General features: G+C 49.4%; 1 protein-coding gene across 4 annotated transcripts in view; it reads right to left on the reverse strand.

The window, feature by feature from the left end:
- The window catches only part of LCTL (lactase like), a 160,214-nt gene that overhangs the window by 90,118 nt on the left and 46,043 nt on the right, over positions 1 to 24,053 (reverse strand). For all 4 annotated transcript variants that reach the window (XM_086958000.1, XM_086958001.1, XM_086958003.1 and 1 more), the window contains exons 9-10: positions 15,249 to 15,303; positions 14,552 to 14,713 (exon numbers count right to left, since the gene is read on the reverse strand). In XM_086958000.1, the coding sequence (XP_086814126.1) occupies positions 14,552 to 14,713; positions 15,249 to 15,303 (217 nt within the window). The remainder of the gene's footprint in view (positions 1 to 14,551; positions 14,714 to 15,248; positions 15,304 to 24,053) is intronic.

The raw sequence follows: 24,053 nt of genomic DNA on the forward strand, positions 1-24,053 counted from the left end.
ATGTGCTACAATGAAAGAGTACAGTTTGGCGTCCACATTGAGTAGTGCAATGGGCCTATATGAGGAACATACGGTAGGGTCCTTCCCTGACTTAGGGATGACCAATATGACAGCCTCTGCCATGGAGCTTGAGGTCAATCCCGTCTCCCCCATGGTATTGAACAACTGCACCAAGAATCCACTAATTTCCGAGGCAAAGGTTTGGTAGAATAGTGCGGTGAACCCATCCGGCCCTGGTGCCTTATGAGGTTTCAGCGCCTTAATAGCCGCTCGTACCTCTTCATCCGTTATGGGGGCCGCAAGAAGATCATTCCACTCCGCGGAGACCTGGGGCAGCGGGTGCGCCCGCAGGTACTGCTCCTGATCTTCGGAGGACAAAGCCTCTCCCGAGTAGAGAGCAGCATAGAAGTCCCCAAAGAGGTCCGCTTTAGCCCCATCTTGGTGTGTCATAACGCCCGTCGGGTCCTGAATACCTCCTATGTAATCCTTCTCCCTCTTGTCCCTAAGTTGGCGGACCAGATGTTTCCCGACTTTGTTCCCCTGGGAGTAGGAAAGGCGCCTTAGCCTCAATAAAGTAAACTCCGCCCGATTATTGTAGTGGGCTCTAAGTTTGCTCCTGACAGCCGTCAGGGTGCGCAACGTTACCCTAGAGAGGTTCTGTTTATGCGCCCGTTCAAGAGTTGAGAGTTAACGTTCTAGTTCGTCCCTTTCTGCTCGTCGTAACTTGCTAAGGGCGGAGTTAAGGGCGATGCACTTGCCACGTATGGTGGCCTTGAAGGCGTCTCATAAGGTAAAGATAGAGGTGTCTCCCTCGCGATTGAGGTAAAAAAATTCACGAACAGCCTTACGCAGTTCTTTACAGTATGTATCGTCCCGGGTTAATGATGGTGGGAAATACCATCTGCGGTGGACCATGTCAGACAGAGCGCTAGCAGACTGTGGTCCGATACCGATAGGGGAAATATGTTGCCCTCCCAAAGATCGCCGCGTAGGGATTGACTCACAAAGATATGGTCTAACCGAGAATAAGAGTAATGGACATGGGAAAAGAAGGTGTAATCCCTAGCTTGAGCATGAAGGGCACGCCACCCATCCAGAAGGCCAAAGTCCACAAACATGTCCTGAGTGTCCGCGGCAAAGAGGCCGGCGTCGGACTCTGGCGGTGGGAGCAGCCCATGTCTCTATCCCAGATCAAATTGAAATCCCCTAGGACAACAAGTTCACCCTCCACGAAGTCCCCCACCTCCCGCAGCAGGTCCCGCAAGAACCCGTTTTGACCAATACTTGGGGCATAGAGGACAAGGAACGTACAAGAACTGCCGAGGAGCACCCCCTTGACCATTAGCCAACACCCCTCCCTGTCGCTCCGGACTCCCAGAGGTTGAAAATGGAGGGTGGAGCAAAACATTAGGGCCACCCCTCTATGCTTCGTAGCAGCGTAGGATCGATAAATAAGGGGGAATTGTTTATGCTTGAGACGGGTTTCATCCTTGCGGGCAAAGTGCGTCTCCTGGAGGCCCACCACATCCAAGTGATGGTCAACTATGTACTGCCAGACTTTTGTCGTTTCTGCGGGGAATTCAGGTCTTTCACGTCCCATGTGCCTATCGTTAGAGGCATTACATATCAGGAATCTCCCCTCGCTCTCCCAGATGGTCCACAGCAATCCGCTCAGGACCTTTCAACTCAAGGCGGACACACAGCAAGCCCACACACACCGAACCATGAGCGTCACTTCTCAGCACCAGACAAGTGATAGCGCAGGGCAACCAGCGCGCAGAGTCCCGTCCCCGCCCTGTCTCCCAACCCCACGCAGCCAGCCTCGAGCAAACGCGGACGCCACCCGACATTCCTCTTCCCACTCGCACCATGCCTCAAAGCAGCCTCCAGCAGCAGGATAGGTCCCACCCTGCTGGGGCCACACCGTATATCAAACAAACCACCTCGGTGAGCAGACCACAACCATACCATAGCCAACAAGTTGGAATGCATGCAATCATACATACCCCAGTTACCACCACTCCCTCCCACCCCCCAACAGACCCTCTCCCCCCTCCCCATCCCCAAGAACAGAAACACCCAAAGCAAAAGGAGAAAAGGAACCAAAGGACCCAAGAGCGTGCCACTATAGATACCTTCAAAGCACGTGGGTCAAGTCCACAGTCAATGTTCCTCCAGTTCCCGGGACCGTGGTGTCCTCCCACAGAGAACATATTGGCCCACAGTACCTGAAGGGGGTCCCCCCGACGCCAAGCAGTTGCCCCTCTCGGGATGAGGCTGCCGATGAGCTGGGTAGCGAAGGTGCCACCGTCACTGATGCCACCGCGGCGACTACCCCTCCTCGCTCCTGTAAGCCCGTCGTGGGGTCCGGCCTCGCCGGCGCCGCCAAGTCCCCCACTCTCTGCCAGGACGGGGAGCGCCGCCACCGACGCGACGGGGAGCTCCCACCTCTCGGGGTGGAAGCGGTGTCATCCAAGCCAAGGAGGTCCTTGGCAGCCTGTAAGGACCTGATCTGGACCAGCCTATTTTGCCATCTGAAGATAAGTCTGAATGGATGGCCCCAAGAGTAGGCCACATTTTGATCGCGAAGGAAGGCAGTCACTGGTCAAAAGTCACGTCGCTTCTGAAGCGTTGAGGCAGCCAAGTCCTGGAACAGCTGGGGACGATGGTCCCGAAATTACAGGGTGGGGATCCCTCGGGCTTTCCGCAGTATCTGCTCCTTAAGCTGGAAGTCATGGATGCACACTAGGATGTCTGGAGGCGGCGCCCCCGCCCCCCTCGGCAAAACAACTCTGTGGACCCTGTCCATACGGATCTCTCGGAGGTCGTCCTCACCCAGTATCTGTAGAAATAGGGCCTCCACATAGTCCCGCAGGTCTACAGCCTCAACCTCACATGGTACTGCCTGGATGCGAATGTTATTCCGGCGGGACCGGTTCTCTAAGTCCTCAGCGTGAGCCTGGAGGTCTAGATTCTGCTCTGTGAGTCTGAGCACATCTTGCTGTAGTTGATGCACATCGGCAGCTAGGCCCAGGTCGTGTTCCTCGAGTGTAGCCACCCGCTCACCTATGCCATCCACATCCCTCCTTACCTCGCGGAGGTCCGAGGCAAGCTGGGAACGGAGTTCCGAGATGTCTTCTTTGATGGTCGAAAAGAGTTCCAACATAAAGGCCTTGGTAGCTGGTGTGTCATCGTCCTTCTGTTTAGGCGAGGAGCTAGTGCCCAGCGAGGCCGACGACAGGGTCCCCCTAGGCTGGCCATCCCTGCCTGGCCTGTCCTTCTCTTTCCGAAGCCTGGCGGCCATCTTGCAGTCTCCGGTAGGCCACGCCGATCAGGAACCAAGACAGAGCCCCCCAGTCAGGCAAAGAACTCCAGACTTCTCAAGCGTTGGGCAATTCAGGCCCTAGGAGGCCGCTGCTGTAATACTGGTCAGTGGGGGGGGGGGCACCGACAAAGACGGCCCAAGGGGTGGACAAGTCCCAGCAGAGCCACGTAACTCCTCCATTCTAGCGGTGCTTCGGAGCCGCAGCCACAGCGGGCCGGTTGGAGCAGGCGGGGGGTAGATCCTGTACGGCCACCGAAGCGAGCCGAGTTAAGATGGCCGCTATCACCCCATCAGAGACCTCAAGGCAACACACAGCCCACGCCCTACACGGAGGTCCGCTCCAGGCAGGTCACAGCTCTCGGTGAGCAAATCGGGGCGGCATTGCTCCGGGGGGCTTCAGACAAACGCCCCACCCGTCCGCTGCAGTAAAGTGTCGGCGGTTGAGCTCAGTGGGGGGGGCCAGCAAAGCCCGGCCCTGCAATCTCCACACCGATCAGGCCTCACATCCCCGGTCTCAGGTGGCTCCGTCCGCCGGCTCCCTCGCTCCCGGCAGCAAGGCTGAGCCGCGAGCAGGGCACCCCAGCTGCGGGAGTCACGGCACCATCTCGGCTCACCAGCCTCCCAATGTACGGGGGAAGCAACTTCGCCGCCGGACCTCTTGGGCTTCTGTATTCAGGGGATCGTCAAAGTGAAAGTTCAAGTCACCTAGCAAAAGAAACCTCTTGTGTATTAACGCTGATTGAGTGATATTCTCCATCAGCTGGGTTGCAAACCTGGCTCCCGTCCCGGGGGGGCGGTAAGCCAGGAGTCCCTTGAGGCTGTAATCATGTGAGGCTGAGATAGCGAAAAACCCAGTCTCGCTGTCCACAATGTTCGCCTCCTCTAGGGTGCAGGCCAGGCCGTGCTTATGTATTATAGCAATTCCTCCCCCTCTCCCCTTCTTTCTGTCTATTCTCTGAATATCATAGCCCGGTGGAAGGGCCGCCAGCACATCCGGTGCTGACGCGGCATTAAGCCATGTTTCAGTGAGGAAAAGGGCATCCACCTGGCTGTCCGTCAGGTAGTCGTGGACTTCCATCCTGTGTTTCCCTAAGGAGCGGCAATTGATCAGGGCAAGATTTACTATCCTATTCCTAGACCTTGATCTGATTTGGCGTATAGCAGTGAAAGAGCAGTGCACGCATTTCCTGTCCCCGTTGTTCACATTCATGCTATGCTGACACACCTTGGCGATAGGTGGGCAGAGATTCCTAAGCTCCATAGAGCTGTATTGCTTCCCTGGGGTCATTTAAACAGGGGTAACTGCCCCTGGTCCCGGACGGGCACAGACGGGCTTGCCTTTGGCACGCCTTCGGCGCGCTGGCGACACGTCCGCTGAGCCCGTCCGCTGCGCTCCCGTTTGGTCATTTGCTTAAATGGGGTCTTGTGCAGAAAGACTAGGCCGCTAACCCCAATCCTGCTCAAGATGGCGGCGAATCCAGCGAGGGAAGCGGGAGTTAAGTAATGTGCAAATGCGCAGATTAAAAACACCTTATTCGTATTCTAAAATGTCACAGATGCCTCAGGGGAATTTCTAGAGGATTACAGGTTGTGCAAATGCGCTAAGTATTTAAAAATCCTGATCGATCTTTAAAATGACACACATGCTCATTTTATTCCGTCATGGATTTAATGAGGTAGATATGTTTCCTTGTGCATTTTGGTGGTTTTTGTTCCTTTTCTTTTTTTTTTTTCCCTTTGGCGTATGTAGTGTTCCCTTATTCAGAGTGTGCGTTCTCATCCGGTGAGGCACTTCTTTTCGCCGCTCCTGGGCTTCTGTTATCCTCCATCTCTTCCACTGGAGGGCCTTGCAGGTATCTCCTTAGTTCCTCCGGGCATTCAAAAATCATTGTTTTCCACTTATCTATTACTTTGAATATGGCAGGGCCGACGAAGCTGAAGGTGGCGCCTCTCCTGCGCAGTGTCTCTCTGAGGGCCAGGAATCCTTTTCTTGACTCTACCGTTGGTTTGGAGTAGTCTTGGGTTAATACAATCTTGCTTCCTTCCCACCTCAGGTTCTGGTTTTTTCTAGCAAAGGCGAAGATGGCGTCTGTTTGGTTTAGTCTAAGCGGGTTGCATATTATTGCCCTCGGCCCCTTGCCTGTTGTTGGCTTCCCTGCTGGTATTCTGTATGCCTTTTGCACCTCGAACCTTCTGTCAAATGTGATGCCGGTTAGTTTGGGGATCATCTCCTCTAGCATTGCTGCGCATGATCCCGCCTTGTCTTCTGTCCCCTCCGGTATTCCCAGGATCCTTACATTGCCTCTTCTTGCCCTGTCATCCTTCTCCGCTAACTGTTTTTGCATGGCTTTCGTGACTTTCTGCAGATCAGCTATGGCTTTGGTGTTCTCCCTTGTTTCGTCTTCCACTGTGCTTATTCTGCCTTCTGTCACTTCAATTCTTGTATTTGTTTTGTGAAGGTCCGCTCTTATAGCCGCCATCTCAAGCTGCATGTTCTCCACCTTGAGTTTTGTATCTTTCCCCACCTCGATCCCTTCGTTTACTCTCCGTAGGATCGTTTCTAGGGTGGCTGTTTCGCCCTTATTGTTTTTCAGAGGGGATCCCTGGTTGTCTATCTTTGGCTTTTTTTGGTCCCCCACTGCCTTCCCTTCGTTGCCTGCCATTGTTCCAATGCCCCTCCTGGCTAGGATGTTGCCTAGCCGCCCTTCTGCTAGGGTTGTCTTGGGTAGGGCTATTGCTTTTGACGCTGGGGCTGGAATACCTTGCGGTCTGTATCTGCTGGGTTCTCGGATGTGCCTCGTTCTGGTTTTTGCCTTGAGTCCTGCCAGCGTGTGTCTTGTGTCGCTCGCCTTTTTTTATTATTGCGCTGCTTCGCCCTTTGGTGCGTTGGGCGCCACTGCCCCTGATGTTGCCTATGCGTCTTTACGTGGCATGTTGGCCGGGACCTCCGCGTTCCACCTAGGTGCTTGCTCTCCTCTGAGTGGGGAGTGGTGCGCGCTGCTCTTTTAGTGACCCCAGGAGGGTGCTGGGAGCTTCAGTTGTGCATATTCCTTTGCTTGCCTCGCTGGACTGGGCTTGCTAGCCAGTCTGGTGTTGACTCAGCCCTTTATGGCTGTTATGATTCCTGTAGGGTTCTTTTTCCAGTACAGATTCCACCTGTTAAGCTTGTTAGCCCTTTTCGCACCTTCCGCCTCCTTGGCACCCTTACCCCACCCTCGTGTGGTCCGACTATGGCTGTGGCGTTTACTACTCGGCTCTTAATTCTGTTCCTGCACTCGTCTGCTGCTGCCTTGCAGCGCTGTGCCCTGTCGCCGCTCCTTCCCGGCTTGATCGCACTCTCTCCGTCTGGCGTTGCTCCCCGTGCTCGCGGTGACGTGGATCCCCCAGGGGCACCTCGCGGGGGAGAGCTCAGCACTGCTCCTGCCCGGCCGGTCTCAGGACGCTCTCCGCCCGCTCTGGATCCTTCAGAGAGCAGCGGGGAGCAGAGACGGCAGGCCAGGGGCTGGAGCACTTGCGGAGATCCCTCGGCGAGGTCAGGTCACTTCTTCCCGGGCCCGGCGGTGATCGCGCTGATTCTTCGGCTTCCCCAGCCGCCTCCGCCCAAGCAGCCAATCGCGTCGCGGCTCTCCAGGCGAGCCTCCAACAGCACCCGGGAGTCAGCCAATGGCAGTGCGGCTCCCGAGCAAGTAAACAGTGACGCTCCGCGACTTCGGCGTTAGTGAGGGGGCTCGGCTCTGGTGTTGCTGGGCACGCGCTGGGCTCGCGCCTTCACCGCTTCACCGCTTGCTCCCGCTTGGGTGTGGGCTCTTTGCTTTCTCCTCCGGTGCCGGTTCCCGTACGCTTCGCTGTCCGTGGGGGAACTTCCGGTAGGGCTGTTCTCGCTCTCGCTTGTTCCGGTCCGGTCCCCTGTTTCCGCTTCGCCTTCAGGTTGGCAAAGACTTCCTGTGATGGCGTCCTCGCATGCAGCAACTTCCGGTTCGGCGCTCCTTGCGATGGAAGCTCACCTCTTTTGCTTGCTTGGCGGGGGTGCAGAGTCGCCGGATCTCCGGGCAGCCTCTTCTTTTTTTGCGGTGTGGTTCCTCACTGCATCCACCTCAATCGCCGGCACAGGAACCCTGCTGCTTCACGGATGGCAGGTACCGGGTGGCGTGTGTCTGGCTGCGTTTCCTTGTGTGGGGCACCGCTTGTGATTGTTGAGGGAGCGCGGTGTAGCGCCCGGTGCTTGGTGTCTCTTCTCTGCGTTCACCTCTGCTGTTGTTACAGCCTCAGGGCGCCATCTTGCACTGCTTGTTGCTGTTGCCTTCGGAGGTGTGGGGGCCGTTTCTTTGTGTTGAGGCTTCTCTACCTTCTCGTTCCTTCCACAAGTTTTCAGCGCCGATCTTCCCCTGCTCGTTTTGGTGCTTTGTGACAGGATCTGGCTAGTTTGGCTGGTAGTTTTCCCTCAGGGATACGGAGCTGAACGGACCATAGATCAAGGTCCCCCAGCAGCTAGCAGTCGGCAGCGAGAACAACGAACCCAAGGTCAACCAAGGCACAATCTGAACGAGACAATCAAGCGGTGGTAGAGTATGGTGCCTTGCTCTGCCCTTGGTCACATTTTCTCCCCAAATTAAGCTGCATCAGGGAAGAAAACTAACTCTACCTCAGGGAAAGACGCGGAGCGAAGGAACTTTGTCGTCGCACTCCCACTCAGCAAGTAAGGGAGGGGGGGAGGCGGGAGGGACGGGTGGGGGAGAGGGGGGGAAGGAACCGAGGGGGAGCGGGGAGCACATACATGGGCCTACTTACTATCATCTATCTTCTCTATACTTTATCTTTATCTTTCTCTACACACTCACATGGGGGAGCAGTACACGCAGGAGAAGGGGGATGGTCCCACACACAACTCAGAGACCAAAAAGACGCAGAGGAAGGCCACTGCAAATGCGGAAAACAGAGCAGTTTAAATGACAAACAGCAACCAGAGTAGCATAGCGTCTGACATTAGAATAGTGTCCCTAAACGTCAAGGGTCTGAATAGCCCGGTGAAAAGAAGGAAAGTGCTCGAGCACCTTAGGAAACTTAAGAGCGACATGTATGTGCTCCAAGAAACGAGATTACAAGCAGAAGACATTAGCCGCATAGGGGCCAATTGGATAGGTGAGGTGCAGGGCTCACCAGCACAGAACAAGAAGAATGGGGTAGTAACAATTGTAAGCAAAAACTCCAAAATAGAAGTTGTAGACTCTCAAGCAGACAAGCAAGGGAGAATGCTTATAACGACACTCAGAAGAGCGGGGGAGACATTCCATGTAGCTAACATATATTGGACCCAACAGTGATGACAGATCATTCTGGGAGGGGGTGGGTGCACAACTGTATTCACTACCGCTAGGAGATCTACTGATAGTTGCAGGAGATATGAACCAAGTCCTGGACCCAGCAATTGATAAGCATCCATATAGACCAAGCCAATCAACAAGCAATCCCCACATCCTTAAGAATCTCTGCACCAAACTAAGACTAAGAGACCCATGGCGCATGTGCAACCCAGATGCCAGGGAGTACACATTCTACTCCAACCCACACAACTCATATAGCCGAATAGATTACATCCTAATGTCAGAAACACATACCCACCTCATAGACCACACAGAAATAGGACCCAGAACTGTATCGGACCACTCACACATAAGCCTAACACTATCGGGCAAGCACAACGACGAGCCGACCCGCAGATGGCGATTCGATGACAGTCTGCTCCAACACGCCCCAGCGAAAGCCAAGATAGAGGAGGTGATAAAAGAATACCTACTATTGAACGACAAACCAAACACAAACAGGGAAGTCCTATGGGACGCCCTGAAGGCCACCATCCGGGGAACAGTCATGACAGTCAAGGGCAGGATGAACAAAGACAGGAATAAGAGAATTGCAGACCTAGAGAAAGAGATTAAAAAACTTGAGAACAACCACATAGCCAGAATAGAGGACAAGAACACACTCACAAACCTGACTAAATTAAAGTATGAACTGAACAGAATACTGAGCGAGAGGGCGGGCACTTGGATCAATAAATATAAATCTATTAATCTTTGTACCGCAAACAAAGCGGGCAAAAACCTAGCATCCTACCTGAGAGGGAAGCAGAAACACCACACGATAGGAGCCATCAAAGACAAACACGGCATATCCCAGACCTCGAACAAAGACATCCTAGAAGTCTTCAGGGACTTCTACGAGGGACTGTACACCAAAGATGATACACTGCATGATGATGGGGGAAAAGAGTTACTAGCGAACATAACCACACCCACACTGTCGGACCAAGAACGAGACATCCTGGAAATGACCATAACGGGGGATGAGATAGAGAGAGCCACGCAAAGCCTCAAAGATAACAAGGCACCGGGGCCAGACGGTTTCACAGCTGGCTTCTATAAGCAGTACCTAAACATACTCAAACCCACAATGAAGGAGGTATTCACAGCATGCGCCCAGAGCGGACACATGACACCCTCAATGGCTGAGGCAAATATAATAGTGATACCCAAGGAAGGGAAAGACACAACAGAGGCGAAGAACTTTAGACCGATCTCCCTCATTAATGTAGACTGCAAGATCTACGCAAAAATACTAGCCAACAGACTCAACGCATACCTTCCGAAACTCATACACAACTCGCAAGTAGGCTATCTTAAAAACCGTATGTCACACGACAACACGAGACTTCTATGCCACGTAATTAACCACTCCTCCCGTAGCGACAACGCAGCAGTCATGATAGCCCTAGACGCTGAGAAAGCCTTTGATAGAGTCTCATGGCCCTTCTTAGATCAGTGTATGGGGAAATTCGGGCTAGGTCCAAACTATAGGAAGATGGTGATGGCCCTATACGAGGACCCCAAAGCAAGGGTGGTGGTCAACGGAGACACATCAAACATACTCAACTTGGGAAGGGGAACTAGACAAGGTTGCCCCCTGTCACCAGCCCTATTCCTACTAGCCATAGAACCGCTCCTCACGATGATCAGAACTAATGTGGACATTGTAGGGATACCAATAGGGGGAGAGACTTTCAAGCTAACGGCGTACGCGGATGACGTACTAATAGTCACAGAAGACCCAGAGAGATCCATAAAAGCACTGACTGACACCATTGACAACTACGCCCAGGTCTCTGGGTACAAACTCAACAGAGACAAATCTGAATGCAAACCTTTAAACATCCACGCAACAAGAACAGTATTAGGAACATCAGGACTAACATGGCAACCAAAACCTATAAAATATCTGGGTATCCTCTTCGAGAGAGACCTAAGAATGACACTGGAACATAACGAACACGCAACAATACAGAAAATCAAGGACAAAGTAGAAGGGTGGTCCCCCAAGTTCACAACATGGTGGGGGAGGATAGAAGCAATAAAAATGATGCTGACACCGATGGTCAACTATATGCTAACCATGCTCCCACTGACTAACACAGAGAGCTTCCACAAGACACTTGACAAGATACTGAACAGCTTCCTATGGAGGGGAAAAAAACCCAGAATAAGCCTACACAAGCTAAGGCTATCAAAAGAACAGGGCGGCCTGAACATAACGAATTTCAAGCGATTCCAGACGGCATGCATAGCTAGACAGGGACTACACTGGCTAGACCCAAGACAGGAATACACCCCAGCATGGCTATCATTTGAGCGCGGACTACTAAAAGGCATGAACCCTATAACCCTCCTGACAGCCACACGACACCCAGCAGTGAAGGATAACCCCGTCCTCAAGAACACAAAGACAGCTCTTCTGAGCATCGACAAACTACTGTCAACAAGCATCAGGGGAGGCCAATTTGAATCCCTCTGGCACAACCCCATTTTAAAATACAGAGATAAGGTTCTAGACATGCCTGAGTGGTACAGACATGGCATATCCACGGCCCATGACCTTCAAAGACAGGGCGAGAACACAACTTTCGATACACTCAAGGAAGCGCACAACCTACAAAACATAGAACTATACAACTTCCTGAAAATAAAAGTAGCAATTAGGAAGGCAAACCTTACAAGCCAGACACCTTCGCTCTTACAGCTTGCAGCCAATCTCAACATAATAGGACACCAAATAGCACACCTATACAGAGCCCTACGCCCCAAAAACACCAAACTCAATGATAAGGTCACAAACTTTTGGGGGACTTTAGCAGGGAAGGAACTAAGCGAGACCGAAAAGGCAGAATTATGGAGATCGACCACTAGGAAAAAGATAACTGCTTCACTAAATCAGACCAAATACTGGTTAGTGCACAAGGCATACTGGACACCGGCCCGCCTATCCACCCTGGGGATCCGAGAGAGCGATACATGCTGGAATTGTGACAGTGGAAGGGGGGACTTAGAGCATCTCCTACTCAGCTGTCCTCAGATCAAGGATTTCTGGGAAAGAACGGGGAAGCTTATCAATGACATCACTGGAGTAGCCATACACATAGATTTCCCAAGTCTAGTCCTGGGCTTTGCATCCCCGTCCATCACAACAACAGAAGACCGTGACCTCATTGACCTACTGTTGACGGCTGCAGTCAAAATAATCCTAAGCAACTGGAAAGACACCACAAAAGCTACACCACAGGCGTGGCTCAACTGGGTCACTTTCCTAAGAGGGGCAGATAACATTACAGCGAAACACTCACCGAAAACACACAGGCAATCAAACATATGGAGGCCCCTAGACCTCTACCTCTCATCACATAAACCCCCCTAGGCGCAGACACTAGACACTAGACAGCCATCAAGGGACACACTATAGGGACCCACACTCTAACAAAAGAAACCTGCGAGGAAGAACACTCTCCTATCTCCATTCCTACCTCTATCCCTCTCTATCCTCTCTATCGTCCGGGGCGTTATACCCACCAGGCAGCGCAAAGGGGGGAAAGAAGACAACGCCAAGCAAGACTCGGAAAACGGACTTCTTCTTTTTTTTGGACTAGTCGAACTATCCGACCCCACGGACCATGGCAAGGAACGAACTATTGCAGGACAATATTGATATACACCCCCCCCCCGGCGCCTTCTTTTTCTTTTTTCTTTTTCTCCTTTTTCTTTCCGCCACTCATGTATGCTCCATGTAAATATATATTTTTTTATATACAATAAAAAATTACAGAAATTAAAAAAAAATGACACACATGCAATAATCAAGTTTTAAAAAGCATTCACAGTAGGCAAAGATTTTAAAACCATGCGAAGCGCTCGTCTCTCCCGGCAGAGCCTCAGAAGGACCTCAACTGGATTTTGGTGAAGGGGAGTTTTCTCTATGAGGGAAACTTGGTAAAATGTGTAAAATTTAACATTGATGGCTATCCTTTTCACTGTTTAGAGGAAGTGGTGGCCATTGTAGCCTTGTAAGTGTTAGGCTGCATTATTTGTCTTGATTTTCTCTTAAGTGTCTATGCAGGACTGCAAAGAAGACAGCTTAAGAGATTATTTTTGATTGCTCCGGGGTCCACGCACATGGGCGGGACTATTCACTGGATTATGACTATAACAGAGATACCGTACTACAGAACTGGAGTTACAGGTAAGAAACTACTCCTGTGGATTGGACTCCTGAACACAATAAGATCCCAAGTTCGATTTTGGCACATTGTAACCTACAATTTATTCGGAATGCCCTGTGTTTGAGGGTGTTGAAGGAGAATGCTTCAGATACTGACATCAGTGTGCTGGGGTGGCACTTATATGCAGCTCAATTCTGTCACTTCTTGGGTGTTATTAAGTCACCCCAGAGCTGGGAGCTGTATTACACCACCTACTGGTGCATGGGCGCACTACAGAAGAAAATCTGTCAGTCCAGTACGGCGCCTTTGAATTTTCTAAAGGTAAGGATTCTGTCTTTACAGTACTCACCAGAAAGTGAGTTACAAACGGTAAGTAGCTTGTCATGAGGGACTCATGGCCAAATATGGAGTAAGTGTTGTGAGGTTTGAGACCAGATACAATGTTTTTTTACCACGCTTTATTGCCTTTTACATGTCGCTGAGCCATTATGCTGATGGTTGTACACGTAAATGCATAACATTCTCAGGATCATTATATCTCATTACAGACAGTACATGCCCATGTCAGTATTGTCCTTGGTGCTATCTGGCCCACCCATTGAACAATAGACGTTCCTCTATGGAGGTTGTAGTTACCCCCCCCCCTGTGCCCCCACCCTCCCCCAACAAGGTAATTAACACCCAACACCCCCCTCCCTTCCCGCACTGCTGTCTACTAAAGTCTTCCGTTGAGCTCTATAACTCACTGCCACTATACTGTGTGGTGTGTGTTTGATTCACGCAGTCGCCTCTTTTCCAGGTCCAGGCCCTCACTCATCTAAGGGTACTACGTGTCCCTATCTCTCTGGGTCTGCGCCATTAACCCTTCCTGATCTTGCCACTGGGGGTTCTCCTGCTGTGACGATCTCTCAGGAGTAGAGGCCTCAGGTTCTCGGTCGTCGCTCCACATTTCTTCCATCAGAACCTCCCATGCCCGAGCTCTTTCCAACTTGCACACACCCCTTATCGCATTTCTGAGCAAGACCCTGCCCTCGCACCAAGCCCATTTTATCCCTCGCGCTTCCATCTTTGAATATTGGGGCCGTCAGATGCCTTCCATTTCTAGTGATTTTTCGCTTTTGAGACCAAATACAATGTAACACAAATATCACAAAAGTTAATAAATTTGATTGGTTAGTCTACTTTTAACTTTCAAAAGGACTACATGTTATATTACACGTTAATAGCACAGCCTAAATAATACAGCAGGCTCTACATTGTTACTGTGGGCCCAAACCCCTTTGCACGAGCAGCACCTGCTTTCTTGTCAAATAAAGTGTGGCTTGGCATTAACCACTGGGATGTTTGCATTCTACCCAGTTTGAGCAGTATGTTTGATCCCAGTAGACTGGCCTGCACACAGAATAAAGTATCCCAGTAGTGACCAACACTGGTGTATGGGGTGGTATTTGCTATTCCTTCAGCCTTGTGTGTTGATTGAAAGAAATGGCCAACGGTATCTCACGGCCTACTCAGGACCCATCAAGGCTAGCAGACCTGAAACGCATGTCTCGCGACATAGTGTTGACCAGGAGAGCCCCTAAAGGCCAAAGGTTGGTCTGAGTAACTCATTGCACTGCTGACATCATGTGAAGCATGCTTTGTCTGCCACCACAGCCAGCCGTCGTTCTCCACGGTAGACTCACCTATGTAGTCCTTCATCACTTCCGGATAGTCTCCATTATAAAGCGTATTTGCAAACCAGCCCAGATAGAACTGCATGTAGCGCTCGGCAGCTTCGATGTCCTTCTGGTTGTTCATGTCCACCGGCTCTCCCCAGTCGCTGGTCAAAGAAATCCCCACCATGCCTGCGAGCAAAGAGGTAAATGAGATCAGTCTATGATCACTCAGAAAGAAGGTGGGCTGCAAGCACTCAGGCATCCTCTCTTGGGTATTTATCTATTACATCAAGTAATCCTGTTAACATGCGGGGATAGCCAGTAAGGCCTCAGCCCTTGTTCCATGATCAATAACGTAATGAAGCCAGGTTGTTGTTTGTTGATCAGCAGTAGCCAACAGGCAGAGCATGTTGTTCCCCTTTCAGTGGTAGATAACAGGTAGTATGGTTTTATTCTTGGTAATAACAAGTACATAGAAGCCAGTAATGGCCAGTCCCTGTTTGTCAGTTAATGGTTAATGGCTGCTCCTATCAGTGATGTTGTTTGGCAATAGTCTGCCTCCTGTGAGTCAGTTGTGGATAACTGTTAGTTTGGGCTAACTCATCTGGTTACTGGTGGAGTATAGTGGGGACTGCTAGTAGGACATAACCTTCTTTGCTAAGTAGCAGATACGAGCTGGTAGTTCATCACCCAAGGTGCACACCTCTGCCATGCATTCGCTTACCTCTTTGCCTGCTGCGCCATTGCTTGTTGTAAGTGTGCCAGACCTTTGCATGAGCCTAGAATTACAAATCATACGTTGTGAAATATTGCAATTAATAAGGTATCCGTACCAAGCCTCATCGTCTGGCATATGTACGCTCACTCTTTGGCCGATGGAGCTCCTCTTTAACTTGTTATCCCCATGCCAGTCTCCTTCCTTCCTTGTTACCCCATGCCACTCTCCTTCCTTCCTTGTTACCTCATGCCAGTGCCCGTGCTTCCTTGTTACCCCATGCCAGTCTCCTTCCTTCCTTGTTACCCCATGCCAGTCTCCTTCCTTCCTTGTTACCCCATGCCAGTCTCCGTCCTTCCTTGTTACCCCATGCCAGTCTCCTTCCTTCCTTGTTATCTCCATGCCAGTCTCATTCCTTCCTTGTTACCCCATGCCAGTCTCATTCTTTCCTTGTTACCCCATGCCAGTCTCCTTCCTTCCTTATCTCCATTGCAGTCTAATTCCTTCCTTGTTATCTCATGCCAGACTCCTTCCTTCCTTGTTTCCCCATGCCAGTCTCCTTCCTTCCTTGTTATCTCCATGTCAGTCTAATTCCTTCCTTGTTACCCCATGCCAGACTCCTTCCTTCCTTGTTTCCCCATGCCAGTCTCCTTCCTTCCTTGTTATCTCCATGCCAGTCTCATTCCTTCCTTGTTATCTCCATGCCAGTCTCCTTCCTTCCTTGTTACCACATGCCAGTCTCCTTCCTTCCTTCTTACCCCATGCCAGACTCCTCCCTTCCTGTTACCCCATGCCAGACTCCTCCCTTCCTGTTACCCCATGCCAGTCTCATTCTTTCCTTGTTACCCCATGCCAGTCTCCTTCCTTCCTTGTTACCCCATGCCAGACTCCTTCCTTCCTTGTTACCCCATGCCAGTCTCCTTCCTTCCTTGTTACCCCATGCTGGGCTCCTTCCTTCCTGTTACCCCATGCCAGTCTCCTTCCTTCCTTGTTACCCCATGCCAGTCTCCTTCCTTCCTTGTTACCCCATGCCAGTCTCTTTCCTTCCGTGTTACCCCATGCCAGACTCCTTCCTTCCTTGTTACCCCATGCCAGTCTCATTCTTTCCTTGTTACCCCATGCCAGTCTCCTTCCTTCCTTGTTACCCCATGCCAGACTCCTTCCTTCCTTGTTACCCCATGCCAGTCTCATTCCTTCATTGATACCCCATGCCAGACTCCTTCCTTCCTGTTACCCCATGCCAGTCTCATTCCTTCCTTGATACCCCATGCAAGACTCCTTCCTTCCTGTTACCCCATGCCAGTCTCATTCCTTCCTTGTTACCCCATGCCAGACTCCTTCCTTCCTTGTTATCTCCATGCCAGTCTCATTCCTTCCTTGTTACCCCATGCCAGTCTCATTCCTTCCTTGTTACCCCATGCCAGTCTCCTTCCTTACTTGTTACCCCATGCCAGACTCCTTCCTTCCTTGTTACCCCATGCCAGTCTCTTTCCTTCCTTGTTATCCCATGCCAGACTCCTTCCTTCCTTTGTTACCTCATGCCAGTCTCATTCCTTCCTTGTTACCCCATGCCAGTCTCCTTCCTTACTTGTTACCCCATGCCAGACTCCTTCCTTCCTTGTTACCCCAAGCCAGTCTCTTTCCTTCCTTGTTACCCCATGCCAGACTCCTTCCTTCCTTTGTTACCCCATGCCAGTCTCCTTCCTTACTTGTTACCGCATGCCAGACTCCTTCCTTCCTTGTTCCCCCATGCCAGTCTCTTTCCTTCCTTGTTATCCCATGCCAGACTCCTTCCTTCCTTTGTTACCTCATGCCAGTCTCATTCCTTCCTTGTTATCCCGTGCCAGACTCCTTCCTTCCTTGTTACCCCATGCCAGACTCCTTCCTTCCTTGTTACCCCATGCCAGTCTCTTTCCTTCCTTGTTATCCCATGCCAGACTCCTTCCTTCCTTTGTTACCCCATGCCAGACTCCTTCCTTCCTTGTTAACCCTTATGCCAGCTCTCCAGCCAGCTCTTACTCTTGTGGTTGGTGACCTGCTTTTCCAGACCAGGCGCTACAAACAAGGTTCTCTATTCTGAACTTTTGAAATGTGTGCTTGAGGGGTGAAGTTCAGCGAGCACTCTTTTCCTCAGGTAGGGCCTCTGACAAGCAAGTATTGTCATCCGAGGGACCCTGATGGGTTATTACTACTGGGGCTGAGTCAGTCACAAGCTGTTATCATTTCAAAGTAACCCAATATCTATCAGAATGTGTGGTTGCACTCTGGATTTCCCATGAAAAGAGACCTACGCAGATTCAGTTCCCAGCTCCCTCACATCTATATGGTGTAGTAGCACCTCCCAGGTGTCTTTACATTTTCACGCTTTTAAAGGGATAGTGCGCTTAAGAAAGAGGTGGCAGGGGTGAACTTTTGGGTTTATAGGTCACACCTCTATTTGTACGTAGAAACGATCTGTCATGAGGATTCACCATAATGAGCTGACCTCCTTACTAAATCTAAATGCAGGACAGCTTCCCTCATGGAGGTGAGAACATCAGGAAGATGGACCGTACATTCATTGTCTCTTATCGCCACGCTTTTTCCCAGTTTTTGAATGATGCCATAAAGGCTCCGTTTGAAATATGAAAACCTATGGCGGACGGCGAGCCGAATAGTGATGCGAGCGTGAACCTATGGAAGACTACATAGACTGACAAAGCGCTAACGTCTATAACAAAAAAGAAGGTGAAAGTAAAAGGACAGAGTATTACCTATTCCATCCCAATAATAAAGATATACACCAACCCATAATAAGGCCTTCGGAGAGAATTCCCTAAGTAAAGTGTTGGGTCCATCTATATGACATCACTATCAGTGATGGCAAAGGGCAACAAAACCCATTAAAACAACCACTGCAATAGCACAAGACACCACAAATAAGGTGTCCTTATTAGCAGGACACGGTGTTGGCCCTAGTGTATCTCGTTGCTAGCCGAATATACTAATATACTTCTAGAGTACGCCAAGGATCTCATACACAGATTATTCTTCCCCTCCTTCCACCCGTTTTAAAGCAATTACAAAAAACAGGTCCTGAAGAAGACGGTTAGAAAGCAATAGTACCATTGAAACGTGCGTCGGCCAAGAGATAGAGTTTGACACCCCTGTTTTCAGCACAGCTACTCAGGGCTGATTGTATCACCTGGTTTCTATCTGTGCATGCAGTGTTGTTCTGGTGGTGTAGAGCATGAATGAAGTGAGTGCAAGAGATATGATTGGTAGTTGAGAGAGGTGTGATTGTGTGTAGGGTATGTGCTGAATTAATTTGTTGCAATCTTATTACATGTGATTTCCAAATTGGGGATATGGATATGAATTTGTTTTAATTGAGAAGCCATATATTTTTGTATTTGAGAAGATTTCTTGCTATGTACAAAATGTAAAGTATGATAAATATAAAAGGAAAAAAAATGAAATAAAATATGCAATGAGAAATCCCTTTGTGTAACTCAATGTTCATTTAATGTTCATGTAATTTAGGTCTAGAGGAAATTCTACTGTTGTAGTTCATATTTTGTTTTTTCTATCTGGGTGAGAACCTGATATTGGTAAAGCAGGCAAATCATCTAACATCTTCCTGTTTCCACCTTTTGAGGGCTGTAAGGAAACGTGAACAGCTCCTACTTCCTTCCGTTAGTGGTTCAGGCGACTATTCTTAGCTGTCTTGACTACTGTGACCCTCTTCTGCTGGGTGCCTCACAGGGTGTGTTGAACAAGTGAGGAAATATAAATTTTTGGTCAAGTTATGTTCCCTATCGTGTACCCCACCGTCTCCATGTACGAGTTTAAAGTGCATGTAATTTCCCTCCTGTACCAGCTATGAAGACGCAAATACATTTGCGTCCAACGTTAACATGTCCTCTTTCAGACCCACCCTGAATGGGTTGAATAGTCCGTTCCTAAGTATGCCATGCCAACGTCTTTTTGTGGTGTACTTTACACGTTTTTCAGCTCTGGCAAAGTAGGCCCTGAATTTCTGCCATCGAGCTTTTCCTGCCTTCTGACTCTGAAAGCCTCAGCCCAGGCTGCCCCCGTACTGGTGAACTCTGCCTTACTTCCAGCGCGGCCCACCGCGCTCAGCTCAGCCTGCTGCCTGCCAAGAATGAATTCAACCTTCGAGTTATCTGTTTCCCTTTCCGAAGACGCATTCCTGCCTACTAGTTTAAGTAAACATTCCCCCAGCTGTAGAGCAAAAGGGCCTGGCCGTCCTGTCTCCGTGCAAGTAATTCATAGCCTCTGTTACCACGCTACCCTGGAAGGCCCATGCCCCCACGCTTCTCATGCAGACACTTAGGCGCTTATACACGCACTCACAGTCAGTATAGAATAGCTTCTGCCCCAGAGACCTTTCCGCCCAGATAGCTCAGTTCCTAAACATCAGATATCAGATATGATAGAAGCACAAGTTGATCTGACATGCCAGACTCCTGTCTCTTTCCGCTAGTTGAAATGTCAAGTCCCCTGCACCCTTCAGTTTCACGCCAATCATACGTCATGTAGCTGCGCGCGCATCCAAGCCTCCGATTTCTGCTGACATTGCAACATTTCTGTTTAGTACCACCCACTTGTGACGTTTCTAGAACACACCTCCAGTTTACGCCTAGTCCACGCCTTCTGATTACGCACTAGTAACACGTGGATGCTGTTATCTTGTCTTCTCTCAGCTGTTACGCCTACTATATTGCTTTCTATGATGTAAATTAAGTATATAAGCTATGTATTGTCAATAAATTATGGCTCTATCCCTTCCTGGACCCTGTGTGGTTGCAGGAACCTGATACCCAGTTCCGGAACGATTCCTTTTTAAGGAATAAAACCCCTAAGAACTCTAACACCACGGACCCTGTTTCTTTCTTATCCGATTGAGTTATTATTGATTAAGTACTTCCCTGCATAGAAATTAAGATGGTAAATTAAATATTTACGACATTTTGGCGCCCGAATAGGGACCCCTCCCCCACCTCACGCGCCGGTTGGTGCGTTGCAAACTCTGTCCCCTGCCATCAGTTAGACGGAACCTACGCGTACTGGCAGGATTTCCTGTATCTCCCTCTGGCCCACGGAGGTGACGAAGATTGCGATCAGTGCCCAGACGAGGCGGTGAGGAGCGCGGAGGATCCCGACCAGAGCCTAGCCGAAAGAAGCAAGGTCCGAGGTGTCAAGAGGCCCGCCAGTTTTCCGAAGTATCCACGTGTCGAGTCGAGTCGAGTCCGGTCCTGTCCAGTCGAGTTTTCCGAGGCCTTCTGTTTTCCGTGCTTCCCGGTGAGTACCATTGCTGGGACGTATCTAGACGGGTTTGGGTACACAAGTCCGGTCTGCACTGTTTTAGACAGTGTATCTGTACTGTTTAGCAGTACATCAGTTATTCAAGTTTCTGCATTGTCTCTGGCAGTGTATCTGTGCTGTTTAGCAGTACATCCGATATAAGGGGTAGTCATATATGTCGCTTTATGTGATCAATGTCGTTGTATGAGTGACTGTTTTTTGTGCATTATTGTGTTCTTGTATAACTAGCCGTATCCAGTATTAAGTAGCAAGGATTGAGCATTCAGTACTAAGTAAGCAAGATGCCGTTTTTCAACAAGTTAAAGCAGATAGGAACTAGGAAAGGGATGCTAGAGGAAGAAATTCCTATCCCCCCTAGGGACACTCCTGGAAACTTTATGTACCATAAGCATGGCATAGATGCCATATTGTATCTAGAATTATGGGCCGATTATACTAGGCATCTAGACGAGAGACACAGATGGCCAGTTAATGGAACATGGGATGCCGAGTGCATCATGAAGGTAGAAGAAGCATTATGGAAAAAGAAAGCCAGACAATCTCAGAAAGACGCCATAGAGTTTTGGCGTAAGGAATCACATAAGCGTGCTGAAAAAGAACTACGTAGAGAGGACAGACTTAAAGAATCAGAAAAAGCCCAAGAAAACGAATTAGTTACTGAGGGGATTCGAGTAAAAACAGAGCAAATAGACCGCGCACGAAACAATCTTGTAAATGGTATGTATCTTGTGGCCGAGGGTTCGCCTGAAGCCATTTCAGAAATACCGAAAAATCTGCCGCCACCATTAGTTCCAACTAAAGTAACTCACAGAACCACTAAAGACATATTCCTGAATTCCTATCTAGAGGATGTAGCTCCCGCCTACACCAATCTGCCTGTCCGCACCCTGCCTAACGACGGGGACGGGGGTGGTAACCCGCCCCAAGATCATATTCCGCCAGTACCACAACAGATCCCCCCTGTTCCACCACCTCTCCCACCTCCCATACCTAAAGTTAATGTACCGAAACCACGTCTACCTGACCCTACTAAAAGACAAAATCAAGTACAGATACAGACTCCACAGAGAGATAATGTCCAAGCTTCCGCCTCAGGAGGTGCGACAGGAGGTCTCCGGACCCCGCCACTAACGCCCAGGTTACAGCTCGGGGACTTGCAGAGTCCTTTCACGTTCAAATCACCCCGTCTCGACATACTCAAAGGACAACTTACAGTTTGCAGATATGATCCAGTACCCGGCAAAGACGATAGAATGATGATGGCATCACTACGGTTACGATCTGCTACTGATTTCCTGCTGTTGTTTTCAGGAATGAAAGAGTACCTAGATAGAATATATCAGTTTGTACAGACTGGGAAAGACCCTGACAGTATTAAGGATGCCATGGAGCATCAGAAAGTTGACGTTCAGGGACAGATACTACGTTTTTTCATAAATTGCTTAATAAGAGAACGAGACAGGCCTGAGACAGATCAGGGTGAATTAGATGCACTCAACAGATGGGGTCAAAATATATCTGAAGGAAAACACGACAAGGGGACTTGCATAGCCAGTATGTACAAGAAAATAAGAAAAACAGTGATAGAAATACACGAAAAAGAGAAAGAAAAGGCTTCCTCCGAGGGGGAAGAAGAACCTGAAGAACCAGAAAAAACTACAGGCACTATAGCGTATGTAGGTAAGGGAACTTACCTTAGGAAAGGCATTCGTCCGGAAAGCAAGAGAGTTTTTCTCTCTGCCTTAACAAACCCGAATTCTCCTGAACATCAGTTCCAGGAGACTGATAAAAGGCTTCGAGAACGAATGGGGTACCATGTACTCAATTCTATGGATGAACAAGAACTAGCCCGGTCAGCCATATTATGGACTGACAATCCGGATATATACAATGATGACACCGTAGCACAGACATTCCTGAACCTTTCCCCAGACGAGCAGAAATTAGCAGGTGTATACATGATTCAGCACCTCCTCACTAAATACAGAAATCAACATTCTGATCCAGGTCCCTTACACGATACATTAGAAGAACTACTCATGGATAGATGGAGAGGCTTAAGCACCAAATTAATTCAAATAATTCTAGAACAACGCCACAGATATAACACTTTCATAAGTCCCGAATATGTTCCCGCCCCGCCCCCAGAAAGAAAAATGTATCATATGGAACGTCTGCATGGCATTGAAAGTCAGAACCCCTTACGAGAAGTGCATCCAGTGATGGGTGAGGATCATAACTTGAAACGTGTGTATGTACACACTCCTCTGACTAAGTTAGAACTGTTAGAAATGAAGAAACTAGTCCCGTGCCATGATAAAGACCCTGCAGGTTTTCACAGAGAGCTTAAAGACATGTTACTGATGGGGGATTATATGTACGAAGATATCACGAAAATGTTAAAGGTACTGCTGCCCACGGGCATCTACGAGAAACTCAAGGAAAAAGAATGGGAGGTGGGAGAGAAAAAGATTGTATGGACAGAAATAGAAGACGAAGAGAATAAACGTGTCCCAGGGGTAGGCCTTGGGGAGAAAACTAAAGCATTACCAGGTTTGATAGTACAGGTTCTGCCAAGATTATTGACAACTAGAAAGGAAGACTGGGATGCAATCTCAGCATGTAAACAGAAACCCGATGAAGATACTAGTGACTTCTATTCAAGATTCGAGAAATGTTTCATTATTAATAGTGGTCTTAAACCAAGTAGTGAGTCGTACCCGCATCTTTTTGTATCAAAGTTAGTCGAGAATTCCCTGTTAGCAGTTAAAAACCGCGTATACAAGGTCGAGAGTACATGGCAAGCCAATACGCCATCACAGATGTTACAAATGTTACAATACCATCAGAACAGAATTAGAGAAGAGCAGGATCAGGAACAGAAACGTATGAAAGACACGAAAATGAAAATGCTAGTAGCCCAGTCGGTCCCAACCGACGGCCACAGAAAGGGTACGACCCAGACAGGTCACACCGCAGCTCCCGTTAAAGGGACATGCAATTATTGCAAGCAGCCAGGTCACTACGTACACGAATGCCAAGTTCTGAAACATAACATAGCGACAGGTAAAACTAAAGAAAGGCCGCATCCACCTAGACTGGACCATAACCAGCATCAGTCTTCACAGAATATACAGCCCATGCAGAATACACAGCCTACGCATGCTTCATCACATACAGCACAGACAGTAGCGGTATCACAGCCGCAGCCCATTGCCGCAACTCAGCAAGTTTCACAACAGATGTACCAGTATGCCCAGTCCGCTTACCCCGATTATTCACGATATACATGAAACAGCCTAGAGAGGGAAGGTGGCTTGCCTCTTATTGAGATTCCTGTAGATCAAGAGGGTCCTTATGTACATAGTCAAGTATTGGGAAAAGACAGAAAGTTTTTAATTGACACAGGGGCAAGTCGTACCACCATAAGTCATGATGAAGTTCCAGGGGCACCCCTCTCAGGCTCACAGAATGTTTCCCTTGGTT

This window comes from Lissotriton vulgaris, chromosome 2_1 (assembly GCF_964263255.1).
Source record: "Lissotriton vulgaris chromosome 2_1, aLisVul1.2, whole genome shotgun sequence".
NCBI lineage: Eukaryota > Metazoa > Chordata > Amphibia > Caudata > Salamandridae > Lissotriton > Lissotriton vulgaris.